The sequence below is a fragment of the Seriola aureovittata genome, chromosome 8 (genome assembly GCF_021018895.1).
Source record: "Seriola aureovittata isolate HTS-2021-v1 ecotype China chromosome 8, ASM2101889v1, whole genome shotgun sequence".
NCBI classification, from domain to species: Eukaryota; Metazoa; Chordata; class Actinopteri; order Carangiformes; family Carangidae; genus Seriola; species Seriola aureovittata.
The window spans coordinates 20,500,001-20,522,039 of record NC_079371.1 but is presented as its reverse complement, the minus strand read 5'-3'; the positions used below and the strand labels follow the sequence as shown (position 1 = coordinate 20,522,039).

At 40.2% G+C, this 22,039-nt stretch overlaps 1 protein-coding gene across 5 annotated transcripts in view; it reads right to left on the bottom strand.

Moving 5' to 3' along the window:
• Positions 1 to 200: 200 nt before the first annotated feature.
• gria1a (glutamate receptor, ionotropic, AMPA 1a) overlaps positions 201 to 22,039 on the bottom strand; it is a 65,555-nt gene continuing 43,716 nt past the window's right edge. The window contains exons 12-16 of one of the 5 annotated variants that reach the window (XM_056382635.1): positions 13,042 to 13,240; positions 12,570 to 12,817; positions 7,653 to 7,767; positions 2,588 to 2,722; positions 201 to 585 (exon numbers count right to left, since the gene is read on the bottom strand). In XM_056382635.1, the coding sequence (XP_056238610.1) occupies positions 418 to 585; positions 2,588 to 2,722; positions 7,653 to 7,767; positions 12,570 to 12,817; positions 13,042 to 13,240 (865 nt within the window). In that variant the 3' untranslated portion in view covers positions 201 to 417. The other 4 variants (XM_056382634.1, XM_056382638.1, XM_056382636.1 and 1 more) reach the window with 4 other exon arrangements.

The window sequence follows — 22,039 nt, the reverse complement described above, 5'->3', positions numbered from 1 at the left end:
CGCAGACTAACGTCAACAGCTCCATCGAAATGGCACAGCGCAGGCGTCACACTGAAGAAAAGAGAAAGAATTCTTTTTTTTTCTCCACATAAATGAACACTGTAAAAAATTCAAAAACACGCCCCGTTGACGGCTTCTTTATTGCAGCACATTTCCTTCCTTTTTTCCAGTATCTCTTTTTCAAACATCCACTTATTTAAAAAAAAATGTCGCGAGTCTCTGTTCGTAGTTTGTACGGAGCGATTTGAGAGTGCATTTTGGCAGTAAGTAAAGTCTTGAAAGAGTTGGGCGCGTTGACAGCCAGGAGAACAGATGGGTCAAACTGGACAGCCATGATTTTTGAGGTCCTTAAGAGTCTTGTGCTCTGCTTTTGCCCCACCCTGCCTATTCCTCGCCACCAGCACAGTCATGTGATGATCACATGCCGGAGGCACCCAGTCCCATGCTGGCGGTGTGGCTCATACAGGGCAGCGTCTGAACGGTCTTGGGGAAGTCGTGTGTGAGGATTCGTCCATTCTCTCCGCCGCTCCCGTTGCCACTCATCCTGGTCAGGGTGGAGCAGCGCATGGCGTCGTTGATGGATTGCTGTAGAAACAAAACAGATTACAGTTAGTCTGCGTACCAGATTTCTACGTATCTCACTCTATGTATATCCTAATGACAACAGAGAAAGCTTATGCAACACTTAGAGCTAGCAGCACACAGAGGTAAGCATTTTAAAAGGTCTATCAGCTATTGAAGGATCAAGATAAACCTGCAGAATGTTATGCAGTTTCTCTGGTGTTTGTAATATGAATATATGCACATAAGCAGCTGTTGATGTCACTATCTGAATGTGGTGCTGGCACAACAAGAAATTCAGAATGGGCTGTTAGGAGTCATAGGGTACTAGTTTTCGCCCTCTTTATCTGGGCCTAAGTGCTATTTGCGGGTGGTAAACCGTGGCGCTGGCCGATGTGCATCAGCGTCCTAATTTGTAACAGGAGGAGCAGAGCGAAGTGTAGGCAGTAAGAGAGGAGCTGAGGCTTCACTCATTGGTTTAATAGCTCCATTCTCCAGCCTGGCACAATAAAAGCCACTGGGCCCGAAAGCCGACCTAATGATGTGTGATGCATGTGTGAGTTTGTGTGTGTGTGTGTGTGTGAACACGTGCCTCTTTGGTGTCTGCCTGCCTCCCCTATTCTATAGCTGATTAAATTGGGCAAAGCGAGCGCAACCGGTGAGTGCTGCAAGGGGACTGGAGAATCACACCGCCCTCTAATTGGAACGGTGTTGTTGTTTCTTTCAAGCCAAACAGCATAAAGGCACCGCTGGACTAATAGGCTCCTCGCCAATCTCATCAGCATACTGATCAGGTGCCTCTTCGTGGGGCTGATTAAAACATAAGAGATTCTTGTCCAAGATCACTCCTTGTCTTGGCCCTACCTTGTTTTCTTTTTCTTTCTTTTTTGCTGTTTATATGAAGAGTATATCAATACGCCACAAGGGGCTTTGATGTTGGAAGAATGAATCAAAGATTGTTTGTTGTAAATTGATCCACGAGGCAGATGACTAACAGCTTCCTTATCGCAGCCTTTTGGAGGACAGACCTCACATCCCCAAACAAAGTCTAAATCAACAAGTCCTTATGCGTTGAGACCTCTGAACATACAACAGTTTGAGTTAGACCTGCCTGGGTTAAAGCAGTGATGGAAAACATGTGAGCCGCACCAGGCCTGCCTTATGGTATACATATAAAGGATGTTCACCACAATGGGCCCTGCGTTTGTGAGACAGTCAGCAAAAAGAGAGGAAGGAGCAGGGAAGAGGTTTGCTCAGAGCGACAGAGGTAGATAGATGAACCACTGTGATTCAAATTGCCTTTATACCTGTGCTGCAAAGTGAAATTTCTTCACTTGTGGAGAGATTATTGTAATGAGTGCAGAAATAGGATTTAACCAGAGGCCTGTGATTAACATTTCTGTAAGCTGAAATAAAATGGTGAAACATGTATTAGAAATTTTAAACTCTACTTTGTCCAACAGAAAAAGTGATATATGATGACATAATGCAGAGTAAAGAGTACTGTCCTCTTGTAGTGACGAACTAAAGGAAAACGTTATACGCTAATAACCCTGCGACACTAACACAGGGAAACTGATTGGATTCAAAGAATATGTAGAAAGAGGCATAAGGGCAATTTAAAATCAAGTGATTCGACAACACTGCAGGAGATCAGTGACGTAAAGACTGAGCGAGGGAGCGGCAGAGGTAGAGAGAGGTACAGGAGAGCGTTTGCACTGCGGTGGAAGCCTTGAGAGGCCCTACTGTGATCACGGTTAGATGGGCGGAGGGGTGTGAGGAGGCGGATGTCATCGTCATCATCATCATCATCATCATCATCATCATCATCATCATCATTTTCATCATGGCTTGATCACAGCGTTTCCTACCCCGTGTCTGTGCTCTGCCCTTATATCTTAACAGTGTTGTTGGCGTACAGGCCGTAGCTCTGCAGCTCTGTGTAGGGGGCGCTAGCACCACTGTCTAAGGCTGAGCAGTGAAAGGCCTGAGCGGCTGAGGCGGCAGCGGCTCGCGCGGTGGACACCTTCATTCGGCGCGACTCGGTCCTGGACTTGTAGCAGAACTCCACCAGCGCCACCAGCATGGCCAGGCCCAGGCCACCGATCAGGATGTAGAAGACTCCTGCCACATTGCTGAGGCTCAGAGCGCTCGTCTTGTCCTGGAGGGAGGAGGGGGAGGAGGGGGGGGGGGGGGGGGGGGGCAGAGCAAAGTGTTGAGGAGCAATACCAAAGACTGTACACATACACACACATATGACACACACATACACAAGTGCAAGGACTCAAATTCACTATAGCAAAATAACAAATATACTCAAACAGACCCATACATTCTTAGGAGCACACACGCACACAGACACACATGCACACACACACACACACACACACACACACACACACACACACACAAACACACACACACACACACAGAATACAGGTGAGCCTGTACAACCATGACACAAGAGGACAAAACAAACACATAACCACACAAAAACAAGACATCGACAATAAAAACATATTTCAGAGGCCTGTCTCACAGAGTAGCATTTAATATGTTAGCTGGATAACCTAGAGGAAGTTTTTGTTCCGGCAACTGTGAGGAGATCTTTGAGTAATAATCCAAGTATGGATAAAATTACTGTGCTGATCATGTTAAAATAACTTTATATAAAATGGTAAAATGACTTTGTTTTATTACTCCTAAGATAATTTATTACATCAGAAATAGATTAAAGATTTGTGATAAAGTCAGTGTTCCTCTTTGACTACAAAACAGGGCTTCCAGCAAAAACATTACAGTACTAGACAATGTCGGAAAAACACAGTTTAACAATACATTTGGTCAGGGTTAGAGAATGCTGTCACCTGTCAGAGGGCTCAGTAAATTTATGGTGACACTGCATGATACCCCCTGCCCACTCAACTTTTGGCACATTTTACAATAGGTATTGATAAAAAAAAAGATCATAAATTATTTGTAGTTGTTCCTTTGCGGCTATAAACCAGAGTTTCTCACAGAACAGCAAGTACAGTAGGTAGTCAGAAAAGCCTTGAATAAAGTCTACTGCTGCATATTAATTGCACTGAGGTCGAGTGTACACTGTTGGACTCCATGTTGGATATTCCATCACTGCAGAGACAGAGAATGTGAGGCGACTTCATGATGACACTATCATATAAATAAGAAGTATTCTGACTGCGCCCTAATGACGAGAAGTAATCAGCCTTTTTAATTTAAAAAAGAAGAATGTCTGCACACTGAAAATTAGCTCCCAGTGATTTATTCAAGCCACATTTTGGTCACAGGCCTTTATCAAGTCATTTTTAATTTAACAAAGCATGCTGCCGCAGTGCTCCTCTCTACAGAAACAGAGGTTACATTAGTGAAACATTTTAATTTTCTGTTTGTTTCATATTTATTTGTGTCATTTTTTTTCTTCATAAGGGAAGAAGACAAAGTTATTCATGTTTCTTTGAAGATCCCACATGTTGCAAGTGCACGGGTTCATAGCTTTGTTGAAACAAGCTTTGTGAGACCAGATTCACCAGTGTTAGATTAGATCAGTAATGCTTGATACTAATTGAAGAGCCACACTGTTTGAACTTGCTTCGTGAGACAGGCCCCAGATACTGAAAACAGATACTGATCTAATATTTTTGACTATACATTTCTAAAAATTTTACACAATGTCTCAGTCAAATTACTCAAACACACACAACTATTTTCTACAAATAACATTTTGTGAGGGAACTGGTAGGTTCAGGTAAAATACATAAACACCCCACAACACATGCATTCATGCAGCAACAGCACAAACAAGTCATTTGACAAGTTTGACATTGCTTCATATTATAGGCCATTATTCTCTATTGCAATGGTACCTACTTACATTTATGCCTATTTATAGTCTATAATTAAATGGAATCATTAAGATTAAGACTTAAATCAGTCAATATGATTTAAGTCATGGAACAATGACGACTAACGGGGAGGTTATTTCATGTAAATCCACTTGGGGAATACATTTGAGATCAATGCTACATAGATTTTAACTCCAAGGGCAAATTTGCATTTTAATACATTTGGTCTGTCTTTGGGCCGAACATCATTTAGATAATCCTTCCATATAAAGTAGTATTATGTGATGTAATTAATGTTTTTATACTCAAGTGTGTCAATCTGTGTGCTATGGACGACTGAGAGTATGCAGATTTCAGAGACTAATTCTTCCTCTCAGGTTGAATTTATGTTTATCACCTGGAGCTGTGTTCACAAAGCTTCCTAATGTTGGTCCTAGCGGCCAAATCCTTGGATGGAGTGTATGTGAACGTGTGTGTATTGAAACTTTCTACTTAAAAAATACAAAAGCTACTAATGAAGTGTCTTATCCCTTTACACAGTGAATAAATGTTAGAATAGAGAGTTAAGAGTTGTTCCAGAGAGTGTAAGTGTACTTTAAGCAGATGAGAAAATAGTTGCAAAATGAAAAGCATCACATATTGAAAGAATAGCTTGTTCAGTTTGTTGCAGAGAGTGTGATGAGAAGACTGATACCTTTCTCATCCCTGTATGGTAAATATGAAGCTAAAGCCTGCAGCCAGTTAGCTTAGGTTAGCATAAAACAGAAATATTAAAACATTAAATTACCAGGGTTTATGTGCCGGATTGTTTTTATTAAACAAAACAAATTAAATGCACATAAAACCTATGTGTTAGTGAGCTTTACAGCTGCTGCCAGGTGGATTTTAGCTAAGCTAGCCGTTCCCCTGTTTCCAGTCTTTATGCTAAGCTAATTTGAACTAGCTGCAGCAACATGGTTAGTGCATAAATATGAGAGTGGTTAAATCTTCTCATTTAACTCTCGGGAAGAAGGTGATCAAGCAACTCTTCCAAAATGTCAAATTATATCTTTCAAGTCAAGTTATGTTCCCAAACACAATATTTACTACAGAAAGATTGAAAATTTCACAGTAAACAGCTCTTAAATATGAATTTATGAATTGTGACTTATGTCTGCAAACATTATTTGTTAATTGACCAATGACTAAATTAACAAATAATGGAGTACCTTGCTTTGAGCCTTTGCTATGTTAAAATCTCTACATAAGATAATATTATTTGTAATATGTTCCACAGAGACAGAGCCCACCATAGTACATAGTTTGACACCCCTGCATTCAACTATGAAAATATGAGCAGGGGGAAGGAAGAGAAAAAGATCTTGTGCTGACAGATCAGAAGGCTGGTTACATCTCAACCACATTCAGAGGTAGCTGAGCTCAAGAGCAAAGCTTTTCTGACACGAAGAGCTGCTTCTTGAGACAGTGGATAACATAAACCACAAATGCATGCAAGCACAGTGGCAGACTTGGTGTGACTTGGGGGTCGATCTAGCAGATTGACAGGGTTTGCATCTATACATGCACACTCTCCAGTGTGAGATGGGGCAGAATTATCATAAAGGTTATGGCAAAGGCTATGGCTAAACTTATTTGAAGGGTTCAGTAAAGTCCAATGGCCTAATGTCATCATCTGTCTCCCTCATGTCCTGTTTCTTTTTCTCATTTTTTTTCCCTCCTTGGGATGGAGATCTATTCTAGCAAATTACTTTCAGAGTGATTTTTATTTAATCTAGTACAAACTCAAGGTTATCATAGGACTTGATCTGTGTGTATGCGTCTGTGTGTGTTTGGCGGGTTGGACAATCTATTTTAAGAGGATTTATTCCACCTATATGGTAACTGTAGTCCCTATGTGTATATCAGTATAAATAACAATCCTAACTAATCCACCACACAATATTTATTTACACGCTGGTAATGAACATTAAATCTCTGACAACACAAGCTCATCAGTGGGAAGAAACAGACACCGGAGTACCACCAGAATACTGGCCCAAATATAAGACGAGGTTTTCCTTTGAAAGATACATTTTTAAAGGTGGGGGTCCTTTCACATAAGAGGACCAGATGTTTTACATATTCACAACAGCAGATGTCTTTGAATAATGAGGGCTCGTGTGCTACAGAATTGCTACTCTACGACGGACCTGTGCTAAGCTAGCTTGTTTTAGTGTTGCTGAGCATGCTATGGTCTAATACCTGCTAGCACTGATCAACCCCAAAAAATTCCAGTAAGCTATGTCACATTCGAAAGGAAAAAAGAAAACCAATTTGTCCTGTTGCCAATTAAAAGTTGAATTCATAGGCAGTAAAAGACATTGATGTTCAGTTAGGGCTTTCCCTCATATAGCCTTACTTGGTTTGGTATGACCTATTGCTTTTGGTGGCTAATGTTAGCAGGTATAGGTATACTGTAGTGTAACTGATATCGCTGAGCCAGTGTGCTGACTTCACTACTGTTAAATTGTGCTATAGCATTAACTATGGTCCTTTCAATGACACTGGCTGCTCTTCAGCAAGTAATGTAGACTAAATTACATGTAAATCTTACAGCATAAATGGATTGCATTCACTCGAGTGTTTTCATTTTTGAACATGGCTAGACTAGAAAGAGAGCTGAAAATTTAGAAAACACAAACAATTTCCTACATTTGTGGAAAATAATAATAGCAGTAGTAGTGACAGTAGCAGGAAGGGGTTGATTTGATTCCATTTGATTATTGGAATTCAAAATGTTTCTTGATGAAGCGAAAGTGTCCAATCAAATTATTTGTTTTGCTAGACTGATGTACTGATTTTTCATATTTTTTTCATAATCTTGTATCCCAAAATGTAATTTCTTTACTCATACATAACTTACTATAAACAAATATAACTTTTTAAGTTGATTACTTTGTTTTTAGTCATTTACTGCACCTTTATTTAAATGTAACAATACATGTTAAACACAGTGTCTCTACCTACTCTGTTGCATGTAGTGTTTCTCATCTTAGTATTTATCCAAAAACGTGTTCTAAATGCGGGGTCGTCTTATGTTCGGGCCAATACGGTAGTACCACCAGAGCCACATGGGCAGTATTGCTCAGTGTAATAGAGGCTGAGGGCTGGACGTGGGGCTGGTCTAGGATCAGGGCAGGGTTGTGCTGGGAGGTGCTGTGAGGTGACAGGTTTGGGTTGGAGACTAACCTTTCTTCCGGAGTCCTTGCTGCCACACTCCCCTTTATCGTACCACCATTTGTTTTTCAGTTTGTCTAAGACGGCTTGCTCATTGAGTTTCAACACCGCTAGGTTTACTGGGATTCTTCCAACCATAAGGAAATAACATAAATAACATATTATACCATGTTATTTTATGTTATTAATTCAGAAACACACAGCAGCAAATACATACACACGTTAATGCTTGAGCTGGCTTATCGGTCAAAAAAAACTTATCACTTATCACACACACCACACACACACCCACACACATATATAAAGCATAAAAATCATTAGAAACATCAGAGTCAAAGTGATATGCATTAATACTCCATCTAGCTTGGCTTGCTCCCTAAGGCAGTAGATGTGTATTACTATATCACTTTGGGTAACCGGCACACTGCTTACCCTCATTTATGCAACCTGAATGTCTCAGTTGTATCTTTAGTTAAAAGCAAGGATGTAAATGGCCACATTTGAAAAATAAACAGGAATATAATCCATATCTAAATGGATGCATGTGGTTTTAATGTATCATTGAGCATGAGCGACCCAGCTGGTTTAATTACAGGACATTGATCCGTTTTAAATTATTGTCGCTCATTTTGTTTAAGCAAGGCTGATGATACAAAATCCCCCCCCCTCTGTGGTTTTCAGATTCAGCCGCTGGTGGCCACATAATCCCCCCCTTGGCACTTTCCCTTTGCTCTTCCCCACACCACAGAGAGATAAAGTGTTGTCTGAGTAGAAGTGCAGTGTGAGCCTGCCGGTTACCCACTTCCCCACAACCCTCCCTCCACTCTCAGTGGTGGTGGGTTACCCGCAGGGTTTTTCAAACTGGCTCTGACCTTGGAGTCCCCGCCCCCGCTGCCGCACTCTCCCTTGTCGTACCACCACTTGTTTTTCAATTTGTCCAAGAGGCCCTGCTCGTTCAGTTTTAACACTGCCAGGTTTACTGGGTTTCTTGAAAATAATATAAAATGATAGTCATTAGGAGACACTCTATGGGACAGATATAAAAAGATTGGTCGCATGGTGGTGGTGATTATGACAACATTGACTTTCTATTTGAGACTCTCCTGCTGATAACTACTGATATGAAGCAGGAGTCCTGGCTTTGGATGCACATGTTCAATATATGTTAGTTGGGGCTAAAATGCTGAGCACCCATACAGTAGTAAAGTCAGGTTTTACCAAGCAGGGGCCTCAGAGAGAGGCAGAGCAGACACTATAAATGGAGATGACTTGGATACAGAGGACTGTCTACAGATGGTAATTTCCTTTCAGTGGCACCAGCATACAGATTGCTATGGTAACTAACCTATCAATATTCAACCCATAACGGCATCCTGGTGGATAGAGGCCCATGTTGATTCATTTATAACTATCAGCAGAGATACAGACTGAGGCTTTGAATGTTTTAACAGTCAGGTTCACTTTCATGGAAAGTTTATGTCTTTAACAGGCTGAAAGGAAACTGTGTGACCAACTATAGAGAGTCCTGAGACCATACGAACCGTCTCGTCCAAAGCATCTCCTCAAAGGTTGCTCTCTCTCTCTGGTGAGTGTGTGTGTGTATTTCCTATAGCTGACTGGCCGTGAACAAAGACTCTCTCCATCCACAAATCACAGAAAGGCAAAATCTGACATCATAATTTGCATAAAAGAAGTTAAGATTACAGACTTTGTCAGATTGTCTTTGCTCTCGAATCAGTGTCTGTTCTTCTCTTCAGCAGCAACAATTTAGCTTGGTAACATTCTGCCTTTCTCACCAGTGGACGCAGAAGAGTCTTTATCCCCAACCTTGAGTTCACAACACAGCTGTAGGGAACACGGAGCTGGTAAAACCTCTGAATTCTTTCTCAGCCCAGTGGACTCAGACAGAAAGAAAGAAGTCAAAGTGTGTGGACATGAATGGTCTGGAGACCTACAGGTCATTATGTTAGTTTGATCAGTTGGTTCGAGGCGAGCAGATGTCAGGGAGGCTACTGTATGTTAGGCAGGATGGGGTAAACAGTCAGGCAGACATGGGGGTGGCTGGACATCGTGCATGTAAGAAATGGAGCAGGAAGCACAGAATATATACAGAACATTAAACAGGAATCAGGATCAGGAAGTGTTCTTTGATGACCGCCCTGTAAAACAAAGAGTTATGTCATTTGAGTAGCTTTGTTTTCAAAGAGCTACTTTCAATTAGGGGCTGCAGTGCAACAAAAATAATACAACATATATATTTTTATATATCCAATGACAAGTTCAATGTTGTGAGATCTGTTTCGGCCATAAGTGACAATCCACATTATACATGTGCGATTTTCTATTCTGCTTCATTCCGTTGCTTTACTGCTGCTAGTCTAAGTGGTGAAGGAAGTATTCAGATCCTTAAGTAAAAGTACTAATACCACTCTGTAAAAATTTAAAATACATTACAAGTTAAGGTCATGCACTGAAAGTATGTAAGTATTATCAGGAAAAAGTACTTAAGTACTCACGCAGAAAAATGTCCCATGTGACTGTTATATTATTTCAACATTAGACTATCGCTACTGTTACATTAATGTCTAGGCAGCATTTTACTGTTGTAGTTGGTTGAGATGTATTTATTTAGGGCTGTAAATAATAATTTTCCTTATGGAATAATCTGCTGATTACCTGCTCAATTAATCAATTCAACTGACTGTTTTGTCAGTAAAAGTTCAGAAAATAATTGTGTTTGTTTTGCTCAAACCTCACAATTATTAAAAATAATAAAAATTACTAAAATAAGTTATAGGAAAAGCAGCAAATATTTGAGTAGGTGGAACCATGAACTGTTTGGCATTTTGGCAAAGATTATCAAAATAGGCTAAGTTTTCTGTCAATCAGCTAATCGATTAATCAACTGATCATTTCAGCTCTACTTATGTATATTGTTAGGTATGTACTTTCATTTATCACAAAGCATCATATTTTATAAATTCTTCATATGTTTTGTATGAAAAAATCTTAATCTAAAAAGTAACTAGTAACTACAGCTGTCAGATAATTGTACTGGAGTAAAACTACTTCAAGTACTTCAAATTTTATACTTCAGTACAGTAACTGAGTAAATGTACTTAGTTTCTTTCCACCATTGTTACTCTCCACTTGTGAAGCACAATAAATGCATTTTAACGTGAATGCAGTGAAACAGAAAGTGTTGTAATCATGGCTAGCTAATTTAACCAAAAACTGAATTGATGTTTTTCTTTAGCTACAGTTAATCTACATAAGAATTTTCCCAATGAGTTCCACGCAATGTGAACTGGTATCTGATCGGTATGAGCAGATACTCTGAGATTATGTATCTGACTCAGTATCTTGAGAGAGAAAGTCAGATCGGTGCATCCCTAATGTTCAGCAAATTGAAAATTCAGCAATACAAAGTCATGTATCAACAATGCATTACAGTTATAATTGAACTGAACTCTTTGAACTGACAGGACATTCACATATGTCGGATTCTAGGTAAGCAGCACAATCAGTTCACTTCTCCCTGACCCATAAAAAACATTCGAATTATTCTCATTTCCATTCCTTTAACACAAAACGTCCAATCATGAACATTTGTTATCTGTTAGTGAAACTCAGTATCAGACATCTGTGAATGGACAGAGTGGCAACCTGCGAATAACACACATCGTTGGCTAATAATTAACACAAAGAGAGGGAGATAATGGGGGCCATCCTCGGCTGTTCAACACTGCATGGCATTGCTACACTGTACGTTTAGACCAAGCTGACGACATGATTTGGGAGCAGATTCAATTCACCACTTGTCTTACTACTAATACAGCACTTACTGGCAGTATGAAATCCAATTTGTCTGGATTTTATAAGGAGCCACTGACTAAGGCTTGTCAGCGTGTTCTGACCTTTGGCTGTCAACCAAGGTGGAAGCCGAATGAATCCTCAGAGAGTTTGAATGAAATCTCCCCATATGGCTCCTTTCATTAAAATGAATGGGGCCTATTAGAGACAGATTAAAAGCTTCAGATGCCACCAGCTCCTGTTCTCTCTCTGTAGTAACAGGAGAAATATGAATGGGAAGTTGGTTAATATGTTAATGTAATGTGAAATGACAGCTGCTGCTCTTGGACATCGATGGCATAAGTACATCAAGTATGAATTATCATTCATTGCATCAATCATTACATTGAATATGGCAAATATAAATTCAACTCTGCTGACTACATTCAAGGTGCGAGCCCTGGTGTAAGTGGGAAAGTAGCCATATGGGATGTGCTCCTTGTATTTGGGATCCTGCTTCAAAAGCCCTGCTGGTTTGTGAGAGGTGCAGTTACATCTTGTATGCGTGTGTGTTCCAGGGGATGCTCGAGTTTCAAAGCAGACCGCATGAAACCAGCCATCGCAAATACTTATGAAGAAGAATGTAATTAAAGGGCAGCAGGAAAACAAGTGTGGGAACATATTCCATAGTCGTACTTTACACTTCTGCCAGTGCTCACAAGTCAGCTACGAATAGGCTGGCTGCATACGTACATATGCAGACACAAACAAAGATGGGCTTCAGTCATGAATATGGGCACGATGGAGTTGTAAATGTCTGTGTGACGTGCGCAAACTACAAACAAAAGAAAAAAAAGTTTGATGAAGTATTTTAAAAGCATCAGCATGCCTTCTACATCTGATCAGAATGAATTCAAAGTATGAAAAACAAAATACTAAAACTGATATGTTATATTATTATGATAAAAAAAAGATGCACAAATAAATAAAAAAGGCATGAAACCAATAAATCCAAGCTAATGTATGTGTTCATACATGAGGAAATTCTGCAAATGAAGAGGTGACATATGATGCTCATGCATGAGCTCCAATAAAAGCTCTTGAAGGCTTTTATCCAGTGCAGTGGCAGAGGTTTACCTGAGAGGGGAGCCCTTGGGTGTGGCGATGCCATAACCTTTAGAGTCCAGGTTCCCTCCCACCTTCATGGTGTCGCAGGGTTTCCTCTGCTCTATGTACTCGTTCATAGTGGACTCCAGCAGGTAGGCATACTTGCCCTTGGACTTCCTGACTCTCATTACACCCTCGTCCGTGGTCTTGACAAACACAGATGGGTCAGCCGCCTTCATGTAGGACCACATCTTCTCGAACACAGCGATCTTAGACCTCTGACAACCAGGAATGGAAATGAGAGAGATGGGAGGAAAGAGAAAGAGACAGTCAGTGTGAATACTATATTATATCTCTCTTTAAACTGTAAAACTACTGCTCCTGCTTCGCGTTTAAAGCGTTCAACTGGCAAAACACAGGCTGGCTTTTAATATGAAGCAGTCACTGGAAACGTATTTTGTATTTGTCACAGAGGTTAGTGTTTGAATAAATGTTTCCTCACCCTGAAGAACTCTTTGGTGGAACCGGCATCCAGCGTTCCATAGGCGATTTCAGTCTGCTTGGCCAAATCCTCAGCACTCTCTATAGGAGACACCATCCTCTCCACTGTCAGGAAGGCAGCCAAGTTGGCAGTATAGGAGGAGATGATGATAAGGGTGAAGAACCACCACACGCCTCCAACAATACGGCCAGACAGAGAGCTAAAAACAGGAGGACAGGATGTTTGGTTGGATCAAAAATAAATACATAAAAGACACTGTATTACAAGATCATGTACACTCCAATTCATAAAATGTTTTCCCATGTTATTTTTTTCATGATATCAAACAGAATAAATAATATATATTAATGCAATGACTTGGAAAATAAATAGCAACCGTCTTTTTCTTCCTGGCCAAATTTTGCGCACAATCAAGAAAATCAATCAAAAACCTTGTGATGTTCGCACCATCCAAATGACCTACATTGCATCACACTCCCTCTGCACTCACACACTCTTCATTCCACCAGGCTTGGAGAGCTTAGTCCAATGTGCTAAGGAAAGATAACCAGTTCCACAAAGGCCCACTCAGCTTCCTGCCTGCCAAATTAATCTCACTTTAAGAAAGTTGCCAATATGTTTCATGCAACCACGCGCATTAATTGTTGGGGATTAATAAGCAGAGGAGAACACTTAGACACTGCTCTAATTGCACTTTCAAAAAAAGAAAAAAAGAAAAAAAAACAGGATGATTTTTGAGCAAAATCCCCTGAGTCAAATCCCTGTCTTTCCCCTGTGCATGTCTCCTCACCTCGAGAGAAGCCAGCTAGAACAGCAACAGCAGAAATCATGTTGCGTTACATATCAGGTCCCCGACAAGCGCGGAGGCACAGAGTGGCGGGGCTTACGCAATGAAAATGACACAAATCTGAAACAAAAAAGGCTTTCATGATTCACCTTTGTGCCGTCAAGCCAAATGGAGCATGAACATGAAGGCAAGATTAAGTATGGGGGGAAAAAAAAAAAAAGAAAAAAAAAGAGAAGCTAAAACATAATCATTTAAGATGCTTTTCAGATGACGGGTGGATGATGAAAGAGCAGCCAGGGAGCGAGTGCAAAGCAAACACAGAATGGATGCAGAGCCTTTGAAAATCAGGCGGGAGAATGCAGAGCTGTCTGCAGGGTGTGTGTGTGTGTGTGTATGTGTGTGTGTGTGTGTGTGTGTATTTTGACTTGTTCACTGATCACTGCTAAAACGGCTGTGCGTAAGGTTAAGCTTTGACTGTGAAGTGAGAAGAGCAACATGTTTTTTCCAAATACCTCAGTGAATATTTATTACTGCAGCAAAACTGTTCATGAACAACACGCTGGATTCTCCTGCGTCAGAAGTGAAAATTAGAGATACAGTTACAGAGCCAAAAAAAACATCTCAGTCCTTGGACCCTCATCAGGTAAACAGTACTATATGTATTATATATATTTATGTAAACATAGACCAAAAAAAAAGCCAATAAAGGGGCACCAGCAGCATCTCCCAGCATCCATACATGGTAAGGTCTATTATTGTTTTCCCTTTACTTCCCTCTTTAGATTGTGGACAAAAATAGTATGTTACGAAGTACGAAATATCAAAAGATAAAGTACATATAAATAGTACATACCATCTGATAGGATCAAGATACACAAGGAGGACTATACACATATACATATACACAGATCAGCCACAACATTAACAACAGGTGACTGGTTATAATGTTGTGGCTGTTCATTGTGATTTAATACTTATTTTTTATTGTCAATTATTTAAGATAAGGTTCTTTTGCTTCTGTCTGACACTGCCATATTCACATGTACTGACTCAGTGGCACAGTTGTTAACTGACTGAACATGGCTGACCGTTTGTGTGGATACATGTCTCCGAAGTCACCGAAATGTTTGTGAAATGCAATATTTGCGGGACAACATAGGCGGAGCAACAAGTCACTTTCTAAATATTTAACTGTTGTCCTTCATGTAATAATAAAAACATTGTGGCATTTTTGATATCTTGAGAAGGATGAGTGCTCTGCCACAGCCTAACCCCCCCAATTTTGCCTTCTGGTAAAGTTAAGTACTGCGTGCATACAAAAAAACCTAGCAATTTATTTATCTGATATTTGCTGCCTGGTAAAGCAGAATTAAAATCATTTTTACTGAGTGGTTTTTACTTTAGCATCTGCAGCCTCTGTCGCTGCAGCACAGCAATGTGGAGAAAACTTTCCCTAACAGCAGAAAGAGTGAGGGCAGGGTTAATGAATGTCACAGAGCAGTGACTGAATATGTGGTGAAAAGCCCTGCACACTTTCAGCACAGCAGAATCTCTTAGACACTGAAGTGAAAACAGGACATATTTTTTAAAATGGTACCACCCCCCACCAAATACAACTAAAGATTTGATGAGTGGATTTGGATTCAGATTAGAGAAAATCAAACCTATTGAACCTCATTATCACAAGAGAATATTTTCAAGAACATTTTGTCGGGCCTATTACCCAAAAAAAAAAAAAAAAATGCAAAGTTTTATTATATTATGAAAATAGTTACCATTAGTGTATGTTATAGAGACAGGTTAATACTGTGGAAATAGGAATATTCAAAGCACATAATCAAAATTAGAGCTAAAATTAAGCTAAAAATTATTTTCATTGTATTCACTGATTAACTGATTAATAGTTTTGTCGAGAAAATGTCATAAATAAATAAAGATTTCTAATTTCTCTGAATTCCCGTGACATACTTAAATGAATTTTTTTGCCAACCAAAGCCAGTTTACTGTCATATATACAGTATATAGAACTATATATGACAAAGAACAGGAGGAAGTTCTCATGTTTCAGCTGCTACAACCCGTGAATTTTGGCATTTTTGCTCAAAAAAATGGCTGAAGTCATTATTCGATTATTAAAATAGTGGCCAATTAACTCTCTGTCAAGACGAAGATTCAACTTATCAAACAGACAAGGGTACAACAACATAAGAAAAACTATTATTCATCCTGGCTGACAGATCAGATATCAGCTTCTTGTCTCCAGGAGCAGATCGAATATGAATTTTACCTAGAGGTTTGAGGACAGAAACACTGTAGATGAAGTGAGTGTAAATGTTCCACATTTTGCAGATTTCTTTAGATCTTTTACAATAACAATTACGATACCGTGCACATTACATTGCTGATTGAATTGTGTCTAATTACTACTCAGTTCTGTTAAAAAGAGAACAATGTGATAAACAAAGACCCACCCTAAGACTGGGGGAAAAGAGGAAAAGTGTGGTCTGTTAGGCTGAAACAGCGATATGAGAGAGAGAGAGAGAGAGAGAGAGAGAAATGGCAGAGATGAAAAGTAAACTGGATAGTACCACCAGAGGCTGACAAACTTCTTAGCTTTGACTGCTGCTGGCCTCCAGAGATGGCAGTAAACAGCTGTCTAATCCTTCTCCTTCAGTCACCCTTTTTTTTTCTTCTTCTTCTTTCCTCCTCTCTCGCCTCTCTTCCTCTCCTTTCTTTTTCCTTTCCCCTCCATCCACCCTGCATCTCCGCTGTGCTCTCAGCCTGTCTGTTCATGTGCTTGAGGGCTGACAGGGGTTTGTTTTTTCAGCCAAGACAACAATGGCCTACACCTTGGCGCTGACATCGATGCATTCAAGTATGCACGCGTGCACACTAGCACGCACACATAGATACAAACTTGCATACACTTTTTTTCCTAAGGACAATGCAAGTGTGTGTGTGTGTGTGTGTGTGTGTGTGTGTGTTTGTGTGTGTGTATATGTGAACAACCGGGTCACCATTTGCTGTGTGACTGGGATGAGGAGAAATAAAGGGGCTCTGTGTGTATGTGTGTGTGTGTGTGTGTGTGTGTGTGTGTGGGTGGGTGTGTGTTCGTTCTTCAGCAGCAGTCTTCCTCCCCAGTTGAGGAGAGCGACTGGCAAACACAGGCCTGTTTGTCTCTGTTTGTTTCCTTTTGAACTCGCTTCCTTTGAGCCTCCTTTCCGCTCCTCATACATTATTGCACAGCAGCCAACCTTGGTGCTTTGGTAAAACATTAACTAAGCTGTCTTATTACGGTAAGGGAAATCGTCCAAGTAGCACTGTAATTTCATAGTCATGTTAAGGCAATGATTAATCAATTATTCACTCTGCCTCTTTTATTGCATTACTATGAAAAGAAACGGTAATAGAGGCAGCGCCAGCTCAACAGCCGTGGTGCGTACAGCAATACAGTAGAACCGCATGTGCATATCATTAGTGCTGAAATCATTTTTGATTATTTGACTATTGAAATCATTTAAGAAGCAGCTATACCGAAGAATTACCTGTTGAAGCCTCTAAATCTCAGAGATCTGTCTGTTTTTCTCTTGTCAGAGTAAAATCTGAATCAGAATGAAATAAAAAGACATCACATGCTGAAGCAAAATCTGATGAGAATAAACAAAGTACCAAACTTGAACCCTTTCAAATCCCCTATTTTATTCATTTAGGTTTAGTTGTTAATTTTAGGTAACGCAGCAATTAAACCTTAGTGTAACGTTAGCAATTAAAAATCCTGCACATTGTCTAACTTACAGTAAACCATTTATTTAAAATGTTTCAGTGCTAGACCTTCATCAAGCAAATGATTATTAAAAATAAGGAGCGATCTTAAATGGGAGTGGCTGTAAGCTGGCACCCAATCGCATCACCTCATGTGCAATAGAAAGTGACAATTAACAAACATGAATTCACAATATAACAGTTTCCACTATCATACAAAGGGGTAAAGGATTAGAGACTCCATAAAGTGACAGAATTTTTCACATTGAATAGGTAAATGATTATAAAAATGAATGCCAGGCAGATAGACAACATAAAAAAGATCCACTCCCAAATGTTACATGTTACATATGTAAAGTAGCCTGTAGAGATTAATACACCTTTCGAAAAACAGCATTAATAGCAATAAATTTAGTGAACATAACAAATAATTAAATAAAATCTCTTTAAATGGGCAAAAATACCATGACTGTATCATAACTGCAAGTCCAGGTCCTTACAAAAGGATCCTCTAAGTTAGAAGAAACTAAATACTTAAGATGTGGAATTGAAAGAGTCACAACTTAATGTTTTGAAAAGACCAAGATGGTCAAAATACTCAAGAAAACTTGTAAGACCCTTAACATCTCTGAGGAGCCCAGTATACTCTGTCCAAACTGCTTGTCAAATGTTCTGACAGTTTAGGAAATCCCCTCTCCCCACAACTTTCCAACATCAGATTAGGGAGGTCTGTGTCCAAAATCAACGATCCAACATTAACGTCCACTTCACGGCATGATTGTCCAGTTGTGTTGAGGTGAGGGAGGACGCTGGGTTTGAACTCAAAACTCAAGCTCACTATGAATATGTCCTGAATATGTCCCCCCCCCCCCCCCCCCCCCTGTAGTGAGTCATCAAAACGAGGGCGATGAAAGAAAACAGCTGCTGTTGCATCTGGAAACAGGGGGTTGGCGGAAGCAGCGAGACTGAACCAAAACAATAAGCTGAAAGACACTGAAACACGCCATAGAGCTGAGTGAAACTGAAACGGCTCAGACAGGTGATTATTGCAGGTTCGGCATGATGAGTAAGTGCTTTAACGCACACACAGTCATTTGAAAAGCTATTTATACAAAAATATTGATTAAACAGCTTTAATGAATACAGGTATTTTCCATTCTTTTAATGCAAATCCACCCTTAGCATAGAACGCGTAAGTATGTTCCACTGTATATGTACAACATATACAACCAGTGTCAGTACTGCACTGTAAGTAGACATAACAGACACCAATATTTTTCCAGGTGTGCGTGTTTTGCAAAATGAATTGGATCGTCTGTCTGTCAGATCCAGATCTTTATCCTTTGTTATATGATCTCCACCCACAGTTCCCAGAGATTCTGCTGTAGCACTAAACTCTCATTAGAATTCCCCTGGCTGGCCTCCTCTATTCGATATGGTAATTAGCAATGACTAATGACTTTAGCAAGTGTAAAAAATGAGCCAGTAATGGCCACATTACAATGGATTAGGAATTACAGAGGTTTAAATGAGAAAGAAAATGGTCTCTAATTATGGTGTGATTCTAAGACAAATCAGGGATGGAAAAGGAGTTTTCTGCTACACTGCTTTTTTTTCCTTTTTTCTTCAAAATCGGCGAGACAGCTGTATGTTCTTAATGATTTGGCACAACCACTCAAGATATATCTGGTAGGACGAGATTTATTGTGTGCCAATCAATTGAGAAGACAAAATGAGAGTGACAAGAGGCTTGAAAAGTGGAGCCTGCAAGCAAAAAGCATGAAGCACATAAGCAGGAAATGCTCCAGAGACAGCAGCGGTATATACACACATACACATATACGTCAGTGATATAACACAGTCTTAAGTGTGAGTGAGTGTGTGCTGACTAATTGGCAACTGCTGTGGTGAATTGCAGGAAACATCCTTAGCAACCACAGCTCACTAGAGGTGACAATTATGACAGAGTTATGGTGGGGGAGGGGGGGGGGCATCACAGCAGGGCATTATTTATATCAACACCACATCAGGCAGCATCCACTTATCATCACAAGACCACAGAGCAGAGAATGTGACACAAAGACTTCTGTAGGTTCAGACAAACAAAGACAAGTCTAAGTGAATAAATGGATCTTGTCTGACTAATCCCATCCTGTATTTCTCCAAAATAAAAGTCTTTTTCTCAATTGTGATGACAACCAAGTGAAGCATTACTGCATTAGTTACCTCTGGAAGAATGTACAGCTCTATAGTCACCTGTCTAAGTTGTGTGTGTACAAAGTGTCTGTATTTGCTGACTTATATCACACTTTTGTTAATTAGTGTTGCTTTAGCTGCTTGTAAATGTTTTGAATTGATAAAAGTTTTATTAAGCCCCTCGATTCCCTATAGCCTCCCCAGTGAAAAACAGCCTGTTAAACACATGCATAATAATGTGGGCACGTCAGGGTAATTAGCCAGAATAAAGTATTTATAAATGTGATTACCTTTTTATATAATTCAGTCTCCATATAGGTCACTGTGGTTCCTGAAAGCACATGCAAAAGGGCAATTTTGGTCCTCCTCTGCGGCTCCAAAACTGAGCTAAGCTTAGAGCAGACACGGCAAATTGGTTGGATATGCAACACACGATGCTTTTAGTGCACGCCAGGCCACAGTAAACAACAGACACTTTTTGAAAATGCACTTATCTTACGCTGACAGTGTGTTTTGTAGCTTTCTACCACTTCATTGTCTCGACATTGCTAAATGAGGCTCCGGGGGATGAGAATGTGTTGTGGGCAGTTTTGCTGCAAAGTGGAAGGTTTACTTCTGATTTGATTTGCTTGTGCTTTTGTTTTGATGCTCTCATGATTGTTAGATTGCATGTTTTTCGAGCACTTTCATCTTCAAGGCCAAACTACTATGTAAGCTTTAAGCAAGGAGCAGAAAATCATTTATTAAAGCGCCACTCCCTCACCCCCCTCTCTCCATCTAAAGGTCAATATTACCATGCCATTGAGTTGAAAAGAGAATATTATGATAATGTTGTTACCAGCCTGCAGCAACCACACCAAAAGCTGGTAATTACACTCATTCAAGTACGCTATGGAAAATCTGAAAAAAGCATTACGATTCAAAATGCTATGTGATTGTTTACTGCATGTTCGTTTCATTAAGAAGCAGCTGGGTTAAGTGGCTGCTTTGCAACACATGCTGGAGTGGTGGGAGCATGAACACAAAACAATGAAGCTCAAAGCTATTCAGGAATCGATATGTTTGAGATACGACTGTAATGTTCCTATCTGTGGCTGTACACGTGTTCTGCGAATGATATCATGGATGCTGTCTTAGCCTCACGTAACCTGAGATAAGTCAGTGCTGGTGAGCTGTGAGAGTGCTCGCTTCGCGCCCACACACATTTCGCGCAGCCTCTTAGTCACTCCGGCAAGAAAACAGGAATCCAAACATCACAACTGTTCACTGAAAATCAATACCATCAGAACACAGATAAAATGACTAACAGTGCATTAAATCTGGCTGCATAATAAGACAGAGATGACATTCATGTGCAGTCTCAAGTGCAGTTTCACATACCAGAGACACTTCATGTGAAGCCGCAGTGCTCTGAAAGAAAAATCTATGTCTCTTTATGGTTGCCATGGCAGCACGGTCTGCACTCCAAACAGTGTAGCTGAGCTGAGAGAGACTTTAGTCATCTCACTCCTCCTCCTCTCCCTCTCTCTCTGTGTTTCTCTCTATAAGGGCGACCACCCCTATAGTAGGATAGGATTGCCATTACAGAGGGAAAGCTCTCATTAGGTGTCCTTTCAACTTATGGGCTCGCAGACACAAGCCGGATATCTTTCCAGTCAAACTATTGGCAGTGTTTCCTCCGGTCCGGGTCGATTTCCCATGTGGCCTCGGACCTGGTGTATAATTCATGGTCGCATGAAAGACATTCATATACTGTCACAGCTTGATTACAGCAAAAGCCCCTCTTCGCTGCTGGAATCATATGTGCGCCTCTGTGTGACTGTGTTTTAGATGCAGATTTGACAGAGAATACGCCTCTGAGGGGATGGTGTCTTTGTCTGTGTACAACGTGTAATATCCCAGTGAAATCCTGAGGGTGTGTGTGTGTGTGTGTGTGTGTGTGTGTGTGTGTGTGTGTGTGTGTGTTTATGTGCGCTTGTGCCTCTCTGTTTCTGTTAGTGAATGTGCATGCATGTATGATCAAAAGTTGCCTTCATGCATTTTCCAGATAAATAAAACATAAATGATGCCGTGAACTAAACTGAACCGTCTCTTTATGAATAAATCATTCTTTGCTAGCAAGTCTTCCCCAACTGCTTTGACAGTAACCTACTAACTCCACAATTACTTAACTTAGTGGTGTGTAGCACAATCTAATTTCTTGTTGTTAAGATAAAAACAAGAATAACGCAGTGTTATACCTAATTGATCCCT